Raw genomic sequence first — 19,802 nt, forward strand, 5'->3', positions numbered from 1 at the left:
TTTAAAGATTTTATTTATTTTTATTGAAAGGGGAAGACAGGGAAAAAGAGAGTGAAACATTAGTGTGTGGTTGCCTCTCATGTACCCCCAACCGGGGACCTGGCCTGCAACCCTAGCATGTGCCCTGACTGGGAATCACACTGGTGACCTTTTGGCTCGAAGGCCAGTGCTCAATCCACTGAGCCACACCAGCCAGAGCTAACTATTTTTATTTTAAAGGGAGACTGGTTGTGATGCTTTGAATTCAAACCTACTTAATTATGAGTTACTTATAGCAGGAAAGAGCGTGTGCTTTGAAATCAGAGTGACTGGGATTTGAACCCTAACCCTACCACTTATTAGCTAGGTAACCACAATCAACTTACAGGACTCTTTTTGAGCCTTGTTTCCCCATTGATAAAATGGAAATAATTATTGCACCTATTTGAAAGTGTTGTAAGAATTAAGTAAGCATTTGAAATAAAAATATTTTTAAAATTAAGACACTGCAAACTCAAATTGTCAGAGGCAGCTATTTCTTTTCAAAGATCAACAGTTGTACAGCTGAAATTATTTTGTAACTGGAACCACATCTTCTGTTCATTTTAGTAACTTCTAATGACCTAACATTTATTTAGTTCAGTGTAGGCACATGTTCAACTTCCCTTCTGTTGTTTCTGTTTGTTTTTCCCTCTGAAATGTCCACTACAGCACCAAGCACTGAGTGAAACACCACCCCAGCCCAGACACTTAGTCCTTGAGGAGGCATTTGTCTCACTCGGCATCTAGGTGCTAAACAACAAAGAGAAGTAAACACTTTTCTGAATCTGAAATCCTTCGTAATAAATAGCCCAAACCTTTTGCTCCTCCAAGGGATTAGGTAGGGGGAAAGTTAAGTCCTTTTGGCTGGGGTCGGGTGGGTATGTTAGGCTGGAGCTCACCACTAACCAACTACTGTTCCCACAGGCAAGGCCAGAGCCTTGGTCTTGTCTTCAGGATCCTGTGATTTCAGTACCAGAGCGTTCCTCCAAGTTTACCGAAACACCAGCAAATATGAAGATATTCACAATTTTAGGGAGCCCTACCCTACAGGGTCAGGGTCCTCAGGGTCATTCAGAGCCCAGGGAACTCTTTCCGGCCTGCCAGGAGGGTTAAAGCACACTCCACGGTGTCTGACAAGTGCGCAAGGGGTATCTGCCGTCAGGGCACCACTGGACGCTGGAGTCTCAGGTTTTAAATGCACGGGAACGCGGAATATGTCAACGCAGCGCGGATTGAAGAGGATAGGGTCTGCAGAGAGAGGAATAATAGGCGGAAAGGGAGAAGTGGAAGAATATACAGCTTCATTTAGCACCGGTGTAGAAATGGGAGTCGTCCTTGTCGTCCGCATCATCATCATCATCATCATCGGCGCTCAGTAAAACCCTGAGATTTCAGCTCACCCTATTTCCCTACACCTTTCCCTTGACTGGCTGGAGGAACAAGCCAGTGTAACCCCAGGAATCCCTCTAAATAAGCTTTTCCTCAACCGCCTCCACCAAGCACGCCTTTGCGTGCGCTCGCACTGAGCCCACTGCAGTCTAAAGGCAGCTTTCAAGGTCCCACTCCGCCCCGCCCCGCCCCGCCCCGCCCCGCGAGACCCGTAGCGCCCACCAGTGGCGGCTGGCTGGGCCTCGTCACTCCTCGCACGCATCCCACTGGCGCCCGCCCTTCCCGCTCTTCCTCTCGCTGTATTTAACCCTCTGACTGTTGGCCTCGCCTTGCGTGCTGGCATCTGCAGCTTTGCCAGTCTTGCGTCTCTGCTGTCCCCTCTCGTTCCAGCGCCCCCTCCTCTTGTCCGGCTGGCGCCCGCTCTTTCCCCTCCCTCTTCCTCTGGCTCTCCCTGGTTCACTCGCACGGGAGCGGAAGGCTAGCGTCCAGCAGTCTAAGCGAGCACAGCTCCCGCTGAGTGAGACCTTCACCACTGCAGGTTGCTGTAGGTGCTGCAAGAGTTTCAGCAGCGAGAGCCACCAGCGAACAGGTCCGGAGTAGCATGGCCCAGAGAAGAGCCTTCCTCAACGCCGGGCTCCGGCTCTGGAGCATCCTCCAGTACCTGCTGGTGCTGCGGGCAGAGGTCGGGCAGCCGCGCGAGGAAAGCCTGTACCTGTGGATTGATGCTCACCAGGCAAGAGTGCTCATAGGTAAGGCGCCAGAGCCCAACACCTTCCTCTGCCTATGTTTTCACTCTCTTTCAAACTTCCATTAAAAAAGGATCGATGCATGCATTTAGTATGTTTTTAAAACTTAATTTCCATGGGAAATTGCTCCCCTTCCTAATTAGCCATTTTCCATCTGAAAGCATATAAATTTCTCTCTGGAGAAACCTAGGCTGATGTCATGCGCTGATCTTGCTGTTGCTAGTTTCTACAACTCTCCGTTTTTAGGTGGACCCAGCATTTATTAGCATCTGTTAACTCCACGTCCGCTCCTTTTCCCTGAAAGCATCTGCTTGTTGGCATCATTCTTATCACATCCAGAGGAAAACAAGGCAGGTGCTTTGTGAAACGAGATGACCCATACTAAATCTTTGGTGTTCTTGCATGCAGTTGCTGATTTGGATTCTTTTAAGTCCACCTAGTTTGATAGTTTTGTTTATTTTTTTAAACAAACTAGGATTTGAAGAAGATATCCTGATTGTTTCAGAGGGGAAAATGGCCCCTTTCACACATGATTTCAGAAAAGCACAACAGAGAATGCCAGCTATTCCTGTCAATATCCATTCCATGAATTTTACCTGGCAAGCTGCAGGACAGGTAAGTTCTGAACTCTGACCAGAAGAGGTGGAGAAAATTACCCTCTAATATTTCTACCGCCTGATGACAGGTAGAAATAATACTGTATAGTGTGTAGCCTGGCACATATTTATAATTTATAAGAGTGATTTTGCATCTGATCTCCAAAGCAAATAAAGAATTAACTCCCATTTATTTAAACATGTCACATAAATTAAGAATTCTCAGAAGAAAAGGGTAAGCACTGTGGCTAAGCTCACTGTTTTGATAAGACGTGGTGTCTTCAGACTGCTGGACCCCAAGTACCAACATCACTTCTGTCTGTGATTATTGACATTAAAATTTAACATAGTATTTAAAAGGCTCTTTGTCCCCACAGCATTTACTAATCAGTTATGACATCTGTACTTTACAACCAATTTTAAAGACTATAAGTATTTTTGACATTGTGCTTTTAAAAAAGTTGATATGTTGAATGTTATTCACTGGAATTATATGAATGCTATATATTTCTGGTAGAAGTTCAGAGACTCAAAAAGAATATTTGTAAAATATTGCAGGCTATTGACTTTTTAAAGTTACCATTTAAATAGTTTTATATGGAAAAAGAAAACTGCAATTGTAATGTATTTTCACAAAGAAGTATTCCTTTTTTTTTCCCTAGCATATTAGCTGTTTTTATACATTACCTTTTGTATGGTTTCAGTATCTCATAAATGACCTCTAATCAAATGATCTCTAATGACAAATGGTAAGTAATAAATTCTTTTGCTCATTATTTGTTAAAATGTGTCTATGTGTTTCATAGAACACATAGAAATGTGTTCTATGAAAATCATTGAAATTTTAATTAAAATCACTTTTCAGGACTCTTTTCCCTAAAATTACTTAAATGGATATTTTCATGAATAATGTGATCCAAAAAAAAAAACCCACTTTATAAAAAGTAACTATTTTGAATTGAGAAACCACTTTGGTTCCCTTTAATTACCTGTTAGCTGTCTCTTTTCTCTCAGATCTGTTCTCACGTCTTTCTTTTCTAAAGTAGATCAAATCTAAATCCTCTGACACTACATTGGTGCTGCAAGAGAGAGAGAGAGAGATTAAGAGAGAGGGAGAGAAATGTTTTGTATCTACTGAAGTTTATAGCAAGAAGGCCATCTATTCTGATACCCCCATTTTGCAGATAAGTTCACTGAGGCTTGTACCACTTTAAAGGGAGATTATTGCTTTTCTTCCTACAGTTCCCTCTTTATAGATACTTTATGGACAATTAATTTTAGAATATCATGAAACCAGTAATGAGTCAATAAGTGGACTTTTTATTATTCTTTTGTTTCACTTGAATTTGTTTACTTGTGTTTGACCAGTGTCAAATGGGATCAATATTAATTGCGTTTTTTTTTTAGTGTTTCCTTACCTGTACTTTTATGGATTCATAAAATCCATTAGATGACTTGCACTACTCCCTAGCTGAAAGAGTTTGGTAACTGTAGGAGAAGCAGAAAACATCAATAGCTCTTATTTATTATCTATTTATTTATTTTTATCTGAGTTTGTCTTCCAAAGAATGGAATTTAAAGCAAAGCCTAAATTTTGTGTTATTTCCCCTGTTGCCTTATAGCACAGGGCATGTCTGCAGACACTAGCATATTGTTGAGTACAAAACAGGTTGCTCATCAAACACCCTCAGGAATACTGATTCTTGGGCTTTAGAGAAGATGGTAGAACTGGCATGGAGATGAAGGTCCGTTTTGAGTGTTGATTACCCATGTGGATCATCTCATTATGCAGGACAGTGTTAGCACCTCACTTAAATTATCCCCCTCTCTGTGTTCAGTCAGCTCTGGTTGGGTGACCACAGGTGGCTGTTTTTCTTAGGGAGGAGGGAAGTGAGGGGGTGGGATCTTTACAATGCCAAACGGCAAGATGTTTTTAAATTTGACCTCTTTTATTCAAAGTTATGTGTTTCTAGCACCATAGTTTTTAGAAAAACTATGTATGGAAATTTTGTTGATGGAAAAAACAATGACTTCAATAGCAATTAAACACTTTCAAAGGCATCTCTGGCTATAGCCAAACCACATCAACACATCTACAAGGAAAATGAAAAGTTCATTCCCTGATCTAGTTATTTCATCCAAGTAATATCAAACATGTTGGGATTTCATGAAGCACAAGGACAACCCAGAGCTGATTAATGAAAATTTAAACTTCATATTTAAGTGTTTGGGAAACATGTGAAGAAAGTTAAAATAACTTTGGGATTGAACACCTCATAGAGGCAGTAGGTGTTATATACTTCCAATAAATGATTAGTCCAATAACCCAAGGTGTTTTTGTGGCCATTTAAAATAACTTTCATGTTCTACTTCAAACAAATGCAAATAAAAATTACAGTGATATTCATTTTTCCACATCATTTGGTCAAGTTTTTTTTTAAGTGCTTTGTAGGATGTGGAGAATTGTACATACTCATATGTGGCTGATGCATGTCAGCTTTTTTGTAAGGCAATTCTAATCCGATCGCAAAAGGTTTGATATAGATACTGTGACTGGGAAATTTTACTTGCAGTGGTTCATCCTAAGGAAATAATCACTGATATGAGTAAAAATTGAAATATGTAGGCAGATATAGGAAAAAACATTTGATAAATGTCTGATCCTCCAAGGCAGCAACTGTCAAGAAATGTACCACAAGAATTTTTAAAATATGCAATACCTGACAGATTAGTCAGGGGCACAGCCCTTTTCCCACAGATTGTCAAATAATATAAATAAATGACAATGACCAACACAACAATAGCCGTTTGGTGTGAATGAATAAAAATTACACCTATTTTTGTTGGTCATATTGGTAAAAAAATATATATTTTGGTGTGCCATAGAATTTTAGTAATTAGTTAATGTGTACCATGAGATGAAAAAGCTGAAAATTGCTGCTACAAGGTGTAAATATTAGTTACATCTGCATATATTATTTTGTTTTTTTCATGAATATGTATTTATAATTTATTTTACATTACATTGTGTGTGAAAGGGTATATTTTAGAGTTTAAAGTTGTATGGTGTTCTGTATTATAGTTTATGTATATTTATCATCTAGTAGCATTTTTTTACTACACATCACTCAACAAATGGTGAGACAAATGGTTTTCATGACTGATTATATCTACGGGTCCTCCCAAATTCACTATAACTATGGATCCTCCCACATTGGATCACCACCAGTATCTTGAGATCCCTGAAAATATGCTTTGGAAGGTTTTCCTACTTGAAATGAAATTTACCTGACCTCTTTCTCTTCCTGAAGTCCTCATTTTCCATGGAAAACCCTGTTTCCACTTTTATCACCCATTTAAAATACTCATTATCTGTCATGCCCCATCTCAAGACTATTAGATGAGAGAATAATTTCTACTAAAGAGGCTTAGGCCTAAAGGATTTTAGTAATTAAAGAAATGTACTCTTTGTTACTATATATAACTGTTAATAATTGATATTTTTTAATGAGACATCCCTTATTCTAATTTTTTCTGAATTTGAGACAGGTAGGGGCCATGAGCAACCATTTCAGTCTTCTAAACTATGCACTAATTAAACATTTTACTTGAAAAGTAAGCCTTTCTAAACTTAATGGCTTTCAAATAAAATTTTAATGAGAAGTTTTGTTAGACAAATCTGAATTCTAATATTAGGACACTACTGCTGATTTCCACTTGAATGAATTTAGTATAAGGCCAAAAATTTTTATTTATATAGATCACACAATAAATGTTTGATAAAATCTTATATGATCTTTAGAAAGACCATATAGACTTGATCTTAATAACTGTAATATAGTCTATCACCTGCATTACAGAGCCAAGGTACTATGAGACTAGAACCTAGTTAATAGGGCATCCCTTTTTTTTTTAAGATTTTATTTATTTAGTTTTAGAGAGAAGGGAAGGGAGGGAGAAAGAGAGGGAGAGAAATATCAGTGTGTGGTTGCCTCTCGTGTGCCCCACCCTGGGGACCTGGACCACAACCCAGGCATGTGCCATGACTGAGAATCAAACCAGTGACCTTGTGGTTCGCAGGCCTGTGCTCAATGCACTGAGCCACACCAGCCAGAGCATCATCCCTTTTTATGTTGGCTTTTTTAGTAGTGATAATAGATTTAAGCTAAGCCATCTATACGTTTTCCAACCTCCTTGTGACCAAATGCCTGGATTTCTGCAATGATTGGAAGGGCTGGGGTGAACTGGTGTCTATAGAATAGAAATTCTCTGGGTGAAGATAAGTGGCCAATATTAACTTCAAACTTCCCACCTGGATGCTAGCAAGATTTAACCACTTGTTTCAAGAGGTCCAGATCTTAGAATAAGCTTTTTATCACGTATAGGGCTCATAGTTCTTTTAACCACCAGAAATTAATGATATACCTTCATGTCTCTCAATTTCATGAAGTTTAAAAACAAAAATTAAAAGTCTTACTGTAGGTATAGGAAAGGAAGATCAGAATTTTGTCTGCTGTCCTGGAGAGGTGGGTGATTATGTGGATATTGTAGAAGAATTGATTTTATTTTATTAAACTGCAAAAATGTGCTCCTTGGTTTTATGTGTAATCATTGGAAAACAGGAAATATTAGATATGCTGAAAATACAGTGTATCAAGTGAAATATTTTCCAACATGTAAGGTTAATTATAAATGTGTTCATAACCCTTATTAGCTCCCTATCAATTAAAAATGAAATGTTTTGAATTATTGAAGACTGCCAAAACAATAACAATAATAACACAAAATCAAATCTAAAGAAAGCTGAAGAACTTTGCCTGGATAGTAGTGTCTTTATGAATGATTTCTGTTAGTAGCACCCAAATTCATCTTTAAAATGAGGAAAATTCCCCTGGAAAAAAGAAGTCACAAACAGGCTATTTTCCTGACAACTGACTCCCTTTTTTCTTTTTTGCTAATTTAAAAAAAATAGAATTAATCTATTGCTTCTGTGATATCAACTGGACATGTTTCTGTAACATCAACTGGATAATCCAATTCTGTCATTAAAATGCCCCCAAAGGTCCAGAAAGCTTGTTTTTGTGATGTAGTATTTGATACAATGTAACATTGGTCCCATTAAATTGGCTGCAGTTTTGCAGTCTCAAATTTGCCATTAGACTGGTGGTTGAGTTAAGGAGACCTGTATTAAAATACTTTTTTCCTTCCTCTCCTTGACAAAAACCAAAGAAAAACAATAGTGAATTTAAATTCAAGTATCTCCTCTCCCTCTTCAAAGGAACTGCCAAATACCCTTAAACACCTCCTTTCAACTCTGAAGTTAGGGTAACGCTTATTACTGTTATTGTTATTTAAATCCCTTAATGTATACTGTCCACATTTTTTCCTAATGGAGTTATGATTATTTTGGTAGTTAGAATCCAAGTGGCTGCATACCTTTGCACTCCTGGGATTTGCCGTCATACCTTTGACGTGGTTTTATATCACTAAAAGGAGGAAATGCCTTGTTTTTTAACCTCTTTTCCATGGTTTCAAAGTGGGAATGTGAATATGTTTACATATCATGGGCATGATTTTTTAAAAAGGAGGTACTCATAGCAAAAACGCAGCTTTAAACCTTTAATGTTTAGATTGTGCTGTGCTGTGGCGTTTTGCATTGTGGTGTTGTGGACATGCCACTAGGGATCAAAGAGCAATTCTGCAGAGAGCCCATTTCATTTAGCAAAGCAGGCATGTGCCAGCCATCTGTTGTATCTGCTGATACAAAACAGCAGTAAGTTCCTCAAACTTTTGCCAGGAAAAAAAAAAAGCTTTATTGCTTAGAGGAGATGAGTTACAAGGTACCCTGTAAGCAACATCTGGTTCTATAGCGATTTACATGGCATAAATGTAAACTCCACTATGTCTTCCTTACACAGTGGTGTCAAGGCGCGTAAACAAACCCTTCACTGCTATTCTCCGTGTTTATTCCTGACTTTAAAATGCTTGCACAAATAAAACTCTTTTAAATTGCTGTGGTGAAGTGAAATGCATGATATTCAATAAAGCATTTTGTTTTGGATTAAACTCATTTAACTTAAATGTCCCTGATGAATAGGATGGGTGTCGTGAAGGAAAACTTCGGGAATTAAGAGTTCAGTGAAAATGCTTCATCCTGTAGCCAGTCTGATCAGGGCTTCTTTTGCTGTAGTAATTAAACCAACTTGCCCCACTTGCCAATGTGGGAATAAATTGGTTACCTTTCCTTAGTGAATGGGGAGTTGTTTTCTCATGCAGCATTTCTGTCTGCTTCAAGCACTCACTGAATCAACAATCACAGACACTTGAGTTAGTCACAGACCATACAAAGAGGAATAAACATGGTCCTTGCCCTCAGGTAGCTCACAGTATGGGAAACAAAAATTCATCAGACTCACTAAAATGAGGTTAGAAAGTATAGATTTGGCTAAGAACATAAATAAGACCATTCTTGTCTCTGCCTGGAGGAGGAAGGGAGCCAGGAGCACTCTATTGAGCAGGTGTTGTCTAAATTAATTCCTAAAGATAGCTTAAGCATTCATCAGACAAATGCCTTCCAAGTGGAGAGCTCAGGATGTTTAAGTGCCTGGAGGTCTTAAAGGGGAAGGCATGTTTTAGATAATCATGGGGGTCCTTGTATCTCATTTGAGAGGTAACAGAAATTCAGTAAAGGGGACTTCAAGGTCAAATAGCAGACAAAGAGGGGAATAAGATGAAACAATTCAGGGAGGTTTCTCTCTTCTCTGCTCTGAAGAGAATAGATTCAATATTTTGAAAGTTTGTTCCCAGATGTATTAAGTCAGTCTTTGCTGTATGTGTTGGGTGGACAGTAGCTTTTCCACAACCGCTTGTTTGCTCTTTTTTCTAAACTTTTGGAAGAGTTTGTGATAATTAGTATCAGCTCCACAGTAATTTTTTTTAAGTGATTAGGTCATGGAACTATAAAATATTGCTTTCTTTTAGTGCATAGGATTTTAATAAGTCAATTTAATTTTGTAATGGAAACTAGAACTTTGAACTTAATGTAAAACAAAGCTTAAATAAGGAATATAATATGTTAATTTGAAAAAGAATTGACTTAGCTTCTATTTTCAACTCCTATACTATTCTTTAAAGTATCATGAGAAGTATAATAAAGGTATAGAAATCATGTTTGGCTGGGTATCCTTTAGTTTAAATAATGAGAGTTGAACACTAGAAATGAATTATTTAAAATAAGCTTGCTTCTTCAAGTAATCTATTTTACTTTTTAAAATTTATTTAGATTTTTATTTATTCACTTTTAGAGCAAGGGGAAGGGAAGGAGAAACAGAGGAAGAGAAACATCCATCAGTTGCCTCTTGCACACCCTCAGCTGGGAACCTGGCCCACAACTCAGGCATATGCCCTGACTGGGAATTAAATCAGTGACTTTTTGACTCACAGACCAGCACTAGACCCACTGAGTCACACCAGCCAGGGCTCTATTTTCTTTTAAAACTTATTAAGTAAAACTTGAAAGTCACAAGACAATTTCTGTTCTTTCCAGTTTTTCTCGGATAGACATGTGGATGTCTATTCTGAGCTGTACATTTTGTCTTCTTTTTTAATTTTATGGACAAATATGATTGAGACTCTTGAAATTTTCAGGCATCTTTGGAACCCCATTCACCTGAACAAAATCTTGCAGGGCATCTAAACATTGTGGGTCTGGGACAAGGGAGAGATTAAGGAGGGAGTTCTTATCTGGCAACAATGGAAAGGAGATAAACCTAGTCCTTGCTTAGCTGCTTTTGGCCAGAACTCAGACCACACTCTGGGGGAAAAACACTAAGAACCAATTCTCTGCCCTTGAGACAATTAAAAGTTACCTGGAGAGACAGATATATATATATATATGTATGTATATCGGCCTGTTAATAATTCCTGCTCAGTGGTATTATGGAAGCACTGATGCATTCCCAGGTTATACTGAGCACACAGAGACATAACTCTGAGCTGAGTCTGATTTGAGTTAGCCAAGCAAAAATCTGGGAGAGGGAATCCTTTTAAGGAAACGGAAACAGCCTGAAGCAAGGCACAGAGCCCAGAAATACATTATTTGGAGAACTAGTACTTTGGCGTGGCTATAGTGTCTGTGTAAAGTAGGAAGTGAAGAGGTAGGCAGGAGCTACATCCTAAAGGACTTTGTCCAGCATGAAAGCAGTTGGGACTTACTCTGTAAGCAATGTTAAGTCAACCCACAGAGAAGTACAAAGCAGAGAACAATAGGGTCAGAGTTTCATCTTTAGATCATCTTGTCAGCAGGATGGGAAATAGCTTCAAGAGGAGTTGACTGTAAGGGGAGAAATCAGGTATAAGATAGAAGATTAGGGAGAAGGGAAGTGTAAAGTGGATTGGGAAAATATTTAGGAGATAACAATCTGATAGTCTTGGTGCTAGGAAGGGGTGACTCAGTTCTTCCCACTCTCAGCTTCACTAACTCGGCAGTTTGCCCTGTTGGCCTTTCTGTCCCTCTGCCCCCAGCTCATCCTGCCTGCCTCTGGGCCTTTGCACAGGAAGTGTCCTTCACCTAAATGTACTCCTGCCTGACTTCTATGGCTTGCTTCTGCGTTTGTCCCTTGTATAATCAAATGTCACCTCCTTTAAGAGCCTTCCCCTGACTTCCCTCTCTAAAACACACCCCCCCCATTACTCTAAGTCTTCTTCTCTGCTGTCTGTTTCTTCATGGCACTTAGTATAATGATACAATTGATTATATTTGATTTTAATGGTTTGACTTCTGTTCAGTGTAAGCCCATGAGAGCAAGGACTTTGTCCTGTTAACCATACAACTCCAGGTGTGGAACAGCTCCTGACACATGATAAGCAGTCAAAAACTGTCTGTTGGATGAATGAATATATGAGGTAGGTCCCATTTGATAGATAAAGCAACTGAGACACAGCGGAATAAAGGAAACACAGAGAGTAAGTGGCAGAGCTGGGATTCAAGCCTATGCAGCAGGGATTCAATCCTAGTCCTTGCTTTCATCAGTGCTAAATACAGGTATAATCATAGAGCAAGCTCCAGGAACATGGAGGAGGAAGCAGCTAATTTTGGCTGAGGAAGTACGGGGAAGGCTTTACCAGACAAGACGTAACAATAGAACTAGGACTTGAAGAACATGCATAAAGTTATTTAATCAACTGAGGCGGAGGCACGAATGAGGCACAGTTAGAAGGACTGTCACAGGCAGAGGTAAGGGAGTTGTACAAGTGCATTCTGAGAGAGACTAATGGTCCCTGGGCCTGGGGCTTGATGGGTGGAAGGTAGGACATAGAGGGCCAAGGAGAGGGAAGCTGAAGCTGGACATTTGGTAAGGCCGGATGGAGAAACACTTGAAGCCATGAAAGGTCACTTAAGTCAATTCTTCCACCTATAAGAAAAGTAGTTTGGGTCACCTCCAAACTCCTTCTAAATTCTAAAATATTAGGATCCTACTTCTTAAATAAAACATCTTTAATCATGTAATATTTATGGTAATATCTTTATACAAACTGTAATATCTATTTCTATGATTTGAAAAAATCAAGACAAAAAGATTCTTCCTCTAAATTGTCTTGTCAAATTTAAAAAGGTTCATCTCAGACTACTCCTTATTTTTCCTATGTTAATAATAAGAATCAATATTTACATAATGCACAACCTGGGCTGCGCACTCCTCTAAGCACTTACAGATATTATCTCATCAGATCCTCACAATGACCCTGAGGTAGGAACTGCCATTATGTCTAATTTATAGATGAAGAAACTAGAACATAAGGACGTCAATTTAGTTGCCCAAGACTCTACAGCCAAGAACACTTATGTGCATGTTTATTACACACTTTGGAGATCTTACTTTGAAAACTTTTTGAATATCTCCTCGTTTCAAAAAATAACAATTAAAAAAACATTTATCAATACTTATTATGTCCTAGGTTCTGAGAATACAAAAATTTAAAAAGATTTTATATATTTATTTTGAGAGAGGGAGAAAGAGGAGAGAAACATGGATGTGAGAGAGAAACATCAATTGGATGCCTCTTGTACACTCCTGACTGGGGTCCAAACCCACAACCCAGGCATGTGCCCTGACCAAGAATCTAACTGGCAACCTCTCACTTTGCAGGATGATGCCCATCCAACTGAGCCATACCAGTCAGAGCTAAGAATACAAGTTTTAATTGCTATAACTGCCTTCTAGGAATTCACCAGCTGGTGGTAAAGACTGTGGTGTCAATAAAGAAATCATAATAATTGTGATAAGTTCTCAGGGTCAATATGTACAGTTAGATAAGGTTTTTCATTAGATAAGGGAATGTCTGAGCAAAGCAGCAAGTTCAGCCTAACCAAGTTGAAATCCAACCCACACTTGTCCAGTTTTATAGCTGGACACAGATTCACTGCCCAGAGAGGACACTTCTCCATAATTTGCAGAGAGCCCTCATATGGCCTAGATGTAGGCCCCAATAAATACCTTAAGAAAAGTTTTATGGGAGAATAAATCCAGAGGATTTGCCGTTGATCCAGTAAATCTAGAGATCCAGTAAATCTATTTTAGAGAAGATATCAGAGAGGAGGTAACATCTAAACTGGGTCACAAAAGATGTTCAGTAAGCAGAGAGTGGCTGGGGCAGATGGGGATGGTTATTCTAGGTATGAACCTAATGACCCACGGAGAGCTACACAGGATTCAGAGTCATTGGTGTAGTTGAAATATGATGGTTCAGAATGAATAGGGCTTATGGAACAGATCTGAATGATATAGATCTAAAAAAGTGTATGCCATAGTTCAGGAGTCCCCCACCTCCAGGCTGCAGACTGGTAACTGGTGCAGGCCTATTAGCAACTGGGCCTCACAGTAGGAGGTGAGCTTGAATGTAATGTGCTTGAATCATCCTGAAACCATCGCCCCCCTCCCCACCCTCGCCCCCTCACCCTGTCGGTGGAAAAATTGTCTTCCACAAAATCGGTCCCTGGTGCCAAAAAGGTTGGAGACTGCTGGGATGACTTGTCTTAAAGAAAATAGGGAGCCATTGAAAGTTTAAAAGTAGATGATAATATTTTATCTGAATGAAGGATAACGTTGGTGGCAGATGGAGGGTAAGGATTCAGTCCCTGGTTTAAGACTAGGAGCCAATTAGGGAGTTATTTAAGACAGCACAAGAGATTACAAGGATGTGAACTAAGGCAAGCAGTGAGAAACAGAGGAAGGAACAGACTGGAGAGCTATCTCCCAGGGTAGTTGACAGGACTTGGTGAATGTGGGTGTTCTGGAAATGAGAGAATAGAGGATAACACTGATATAATTGTGTAGATAGTTATGTCTTAGCTGAAAAATAAATGACAGGAAACTGATTAATAGTTTGAGGTTCAAAGACAGTGGCATGCATTTGGAAATTGCTCAGCATGAATTTCCACTTAACATTCAGATGGTGAAGTCTCACAGGTGTTTGAAAATGAGTCTAGAGCTAAGTCCTGAAATATAAGATAGAAGTACTGACTTTGGAGACTTTGGATCCTTCTTTTCCTTCCTCTCTTCCTTCAACATCAACTCAATATTTATTGAGGACCTACCTAATGCCAAAGCTTGTGCTGAATGCTAAAAAGAAAAATGGTAAATGTGTATGAAGCTTGCCCTCCAATAAATGACAATGATATATAATTTAAAATGTGTTCTAATTGCAATATGAACAAGGTGCTCTAAAGTACTGAAGAGGGAGTATTTATTCTGTTGGGAGAGGGGTGAAGTATCTGCATGGAGTTCTTGGTGTTTTTCAGGGCGTAGCCTGGGAAATGTAAACCTAAGATATGAACCTTGGGAGCAACTTCTTTACTGAACTTCATGGCTTTTATGTACTTGAGATAGCTTGGCCTAATGTATTCTGCCTTTCACTTGCATTTTTTGGAAATAAATACAAGTGACCTTATATCACTAGATAATAGAGCAAGTCAGCTCTTCCAAATTAAACATATAGAACTACCCTTGAGGAAACAGTTTTGGGGAGGACTCACAACTGAAGTCAAGTCCAAGTAGGACATCTCCTATTAAGGCAATAGCCAGATGGATCACCAAAGACTTGTAAAATTACTCTGTTATTTGGCTTCTGAGTACTTGGTGAAGCGATTTGATTCCTAACATTTTTAAGTTCAGTCAACATTCCTATTCCCTGTTGGAGCTTGATTAGGATTTAAGATTATCTTTATATTTCTGTTACTTATAGCAGTAGCCAGCAGATGGCAATGTAAAAGTTACTTCATGAAATTTTCCAACTCAATATATTTTAAGGCTATAGAGTTGCTCTCTAACAGACCCATTTGTAGGGCACTGTGATCTTTATGTAACTCATTGCAATAGACCACTAATATATTCAGTAAGTTAGGGAAAAAAATCTCCTTGGATTCAATGACACTGAAAGCATTAAAACTTGTATGTTTGAGAGCTCATCCTAAATAACTAAACATGTGAATGATTTCACTATACATTGATCACCTGTTTCTTCCTATTAAATAACTGTTGGATTTCATGCAGGAATAAAGCTTTGAGTTATCGCTTCATGTTCACCCAGTTTTTTCTTAGTCTTCTCTGGCTGTATTTTTAGATGTCACAGAATAGCAGCATTGGAAGAGATTGCAGGGTTCATCCACCCCATCAAACCCAACGTTTCTCTGAAGCATCCATGAGCTGTGGTCTCTCGACCCATAGTTGAAGATGCTCAGTGGCAGGGAAGCTACTAAAACAGAATTTATGTCATAATTTTCATTGTGTCAATCATAGAAAGTTGTTCTCTGTCATAGTTCAAAACCTGCCTTGCTGGTGTAAGTTGAAAATCCCAAGACTACCAGTCTGTAGACTCACATTTGGAGAGTCTTGCCTTGCATTTACACCCTGAAGATGACTGATTAGTTGCCCCCATTGCTGATGTACGGCTACTGGTTCCCTGACTCCTACTGCTCCTCTGGCAAATACCAGCAACTCCTGTGAAACATATCCCCTTAGAAGGGCTCTTCTACACATGCCATCCTGGAGGGACATGTCTTGACCTCTGCCACTTAGTGAGGCCCTGGTGAGAGGCTGCTTCTCGAGGCTGCTTCTCAGGTCCAAGTGCAGCCTTGCCATGCTCCTAAACTGTAAAGACTCAAGGAGCCAAGCTGGTCTGCATTCTCCACAGGCCTTGTGGCCTCAGAGCAGCTTGTTCTGTGCAGAAATAAGAAGTCTAGCCCTTACCTCAGTTGGGCATGAACTTTGTCGCTTGGTACCTAAAGCAGCATGGCTCAAGACCCTGATTCCAACTGAAGACAACAACATTAATTTCCTGCAGCCCATGCATGCCCCATAGAAATTAGGCCTAATCCTTAGAGCCAGGACTTAGAATCTCTCAGTACAAATGTGCATCTCTACCTCCCATCTGCTTAGTCACTGGGCAACTACATAAACAAACACCCTATTAGCAGGTCCCCTGAACCCCATGCATGCCACAGACCACCAGAGATACAGCTGAAACCCAAATCCTAATCGACACCCCACTGGAATGCCCAGTCACATCTATAATTCCCCGCCTTCATCCTGCCCCTGACCTCTGGAGCCCGCGGGAGTGTGTTTTAACCTCTTTCTGATTGGTAGCCAGCCCACAGGCATTTGAAGACAGCTCACATCTTCCTCACGTTGTCTTTTCTCTATTCCAGCTGCCCCAGTTTCTCCAGGTACTTCACTTAACAGTTTTGTATTTCTTCAGCCTCGACTCCTAAATACTTATCAAAAGTATAAAATTGTCAGAGATGAAATTTACTGGTACTTTCCTCTTTATACTCTGCTAAGAAAAGAATTCATTGCTACATTAGAGAATAACTGTCTTACTTCTAGAATTGTGAAGTCAGTTTTTGGTCTATAAGTCCCATGTGGTAAAGAACAAGGGGAAGAAAAAGGAGGAGGAGGAGGAGGAGGAGGAGGAGGAGATTCAAAAAAAGAAGAAGAGGAGGAAAATAGCTAACACTTAAGTACATTCAAATTGCCAGTCATTGTGTTAATCACTTTCCTTGACTATCTAGTTTAATCCTCACAAACAACCCTGTGAGATAAGCACTACTAATACTCCCATTTTACAGAAATAGCAACTGGGTCACAAAAAGGTTAAGCAACTTGCCTAAGGTCCCACAACTGAGAGGTAGTGGAGCCAGGGTTTAAACTCAGGTGGCCTGACTCCAGAATCCATGATGAAACTGCAGCTTGAACTCTTTGAAATTGAGATTTTCCTGAACCTGCATCTACGTTACTTAGACACATTTATTTCATGCATACTGCAGACCCTGACCAATATGAGCTTACATTGTCTGAGGAGGTTAAAATAGCATGGCTTTAATAAATATTAGGCTGACTCACTTGAAATGGACATTTTTAGTATGTCAAAGTGGTTGAATTTCATGTGATTTAGCCTAATAAGAACTGACATTTACTGGACATTTACTGTGTGCCAGCGGTTCTTCTGAGTAATTTACATAGATGATCTCATTTAATATTTGGACCAGTTCTATGAATTGAGGGTACTATTTTTATCTCCACTAAAACATAAGAAGACTGAGATGTAGAGAAATTAAGTAACTTGCCCAAGTTCACACCCTAGTCACCTGCAGAGCCTGGGTGTGAACCCTGGTGGTTGTATGGATATCATTTCACTTTAGGTTATAAAAGAGTAGCCAAATGTCTATCCAAATCATTTTTTAAATGATTTTTATTTATTTATTTTTAGAGAGAGGGGAAAGGATGAAGAGAGGAAAACACCAGTGTGCTGCTTATACTATCCTCATTTTGGGGGGATTCTTTTTCTTCTTGTTCTGATTGGTTGTTTTTTGTTTCCTTATGTTCCAAATCATTGATTTGACTCTTGGCTTCATCCACTCCACTGTTGTTTCTTTATTAATTGTTCTTTATTTTAATTAGTGTATCCTTCATTTCTAATGGACCTTTTTTTAGGCTGTTGAGGTCCTCACTAAGTTCCTTGAGCATCCTTATAACCAGTGTTTTGAACTCTGCATGTGATAGATTGATTATCTCCATTTCATTTAGCTCTTTCTCTTTTTGATCTGTTCTTCCATTTGGGCCATGTTTCTTTGTGTCCTCATTTTGTCAGCCTCCCTGTCTTTGTTTCTATGTATTAGGTAGAGCTGCTTTGACTCCGTGTCTTGGTAGTGTAGCCTAATGTAGTAGGCCTGCAATCAGTCCTCTTCTACCAATCTCGATGGATGTAGTTTCTTTAATCCTGTAGTTGTCAGACTTCCATTCAACTTGATTTCTGATGGTTCTGAGTGATGGTTGTTTTGTATTTTAGTTTTAGTTTTTATGTGGGTGTGAAAAGAGGCAAGCCATGTCTTCCTATGAGGGCATCTTGACCAGAAGTTTCCAAATCAATTTTAAAAGAAAAGATGCATTTAGATAGTCCCACCTTACAAGATAAACATCAAATCATCTAAGTCAAGATACAGTTCAGAAGACAGGTAGAACTAATACAAAAATATGCTTGACTCTAGACTGGCTGAATGTCTTTGGCTCCCAAAGTTGGATGATTACACTTACCTGACTTCTTGGATATCTGCTGACTTGAGTCTGGAGTTATCATTGCATGCCGTACATTATCTAGGATTTGAAGGGGCATTTATTTACTCATAAACTGAGGGAGAGAGTATAAACTGGTACAACTCTCTTGAACTGAAGTAAGAGTTGTCCTGTATTCTGCTAATAGCAGTGACACCTTTCTGTATTGCACTTAATGGTTAAAAACATGTTTTCATTTATATTATCTCATAAGGTTCATTTAGTCCTCACAATAACTGCAAAAAACCATGCATTAGTGAAACTATAGATAACTAAATAGGAGGAATAACTGTATAATTCTCAGAGAGTGGCCATTTGCCAAAAGTAAAATAACTCAAAGCTGATCTTTAATAGCTGTGCATTTTTCTGTAATGCACAAAAGATTTTTGTGTTTGTGATTTTATGGAAATGCTTTTGCTTTTCAATAAAAATAAATAAGGGCCCATTCAATAAATACTATTTAAATTATAAGGAAACTTTCAGTGGAAAATATAAGTGGATTACCATTCCATTCCATAGTAAGCATAGTAATAATTACCATTAAGTTTGTTTTCATATTCGGTATTTCAAGATATTTTTTGTCATCAATTCCTTGAGAAACTGTGCATATCCAAAACTCTTCTGGAATGGTATTTATGTCATTGGAGAAAGTTCTTCCCTGAGTATAAAACACTTCAAGTTAAGAGAGGTGACCAAACTTTCCCTTTGGAGTGGGACATGGGCTAGGACTAGGTGAGACTAGTGAGGTACTCAGGGTGCTTGTGTGGATGAACCAAGGAGTGGGAGCCTCTGTAAATTTGTGCTCTGGTCATCCTGCTTGCCTCCCCCTAGTCCAGGCCCCGATCGTACTGAAGAACATGATGTGCAATAAGTAATTTTATGTGTCAACTTGCCTGAGCCTTAGAGTGTCCACACATTTGGTCAAACATTATTCTTGATGTTTCTGTGAAGGCATTTTGGATGCAATTAACATTTGACTTGGATGGGCCTCATCCAATCAGTTGAAGGTCTGAATAGAACGAAAGGGCAGACCCTCCCAGGAATAAGAGAGAACTTTTGTCTGATTGCCTGCAAACTGAAACACTGGCTCTGGCTCTGGATCTTGAGCCTGCCTGCTCCCAGACTGGAACTTACACTAGTGGCTCTCCTCACTCCCAGGCCTTTGGACTCTGATTGAACTACACTACTGGCTCTCAGTCTCTGGATTGCCAACTACAGACCTTGGGATTTATTAGCCTCCATATTCACATGAAGCAATTCCTTATAATACACCTATTTATCTACCTGTCTGTCTATTTATCTATCTATCAACTGATCTACCTACCTACCTACCTACGTATCTATCCCACTAGTTCCTTTTCTCTGGAGAATTCTGACTAATATGCTGTATTTTATCCCTTAACTGCCTAATGGTGGGAGAACTTATAATCAAAGAGGCAAAT

At 39.2% G+C, this 19,802-nt stretch overlaps 1 protein-coding gene across 1 annotated transcript in view; it reads left to right on the plus strand.

Annotated features, from left to right (window-relative positions):
- The first annotated feature begins 1,646 nt into the window (after positions 1 to 1,646).
- WIF1 (WNT inhibitory factor 1) overlaps positions 1,647 to 19,802 on the plus strand; it is a 69,735-nt gene continuing 51,579 nt past the window's right edge. Inside the window, exons 1-2 of the mRNA XM_028533187.2 lie at positions 1,647 to 2,159; positions 2,632 to 2,771. Coding sequence (XP_028388988.1) covers positions 2,012 to 2,159; positions 2,632 to 2,771 — 288 coding nt within the window. The 5' untranslated portion in view covers positions 1,647 to 2,011. The remainder of the gene's footprint in view (positions 2,160 to 2,631; positions 2,772 to 19,802) is intronic.

This window comes from Phyllostomus discolor, chromosome 2 (genome assembly GCF_004126475.2).
Source record: "Phyllostomus discolor isolate MPI-MPIP mPhyDis1 chromosome 2, mPhyDis1.pri.v3, whole genome shotgun sequence".
In the NCBI taxonomy this organism is placed as follows: domain Eukaryota; kingdom Metazoa; phylum Chordata; class Mammalia; order Chiroptera; family Phyllostomidae; genus Phyllostomus; species Phyllostomus discolor.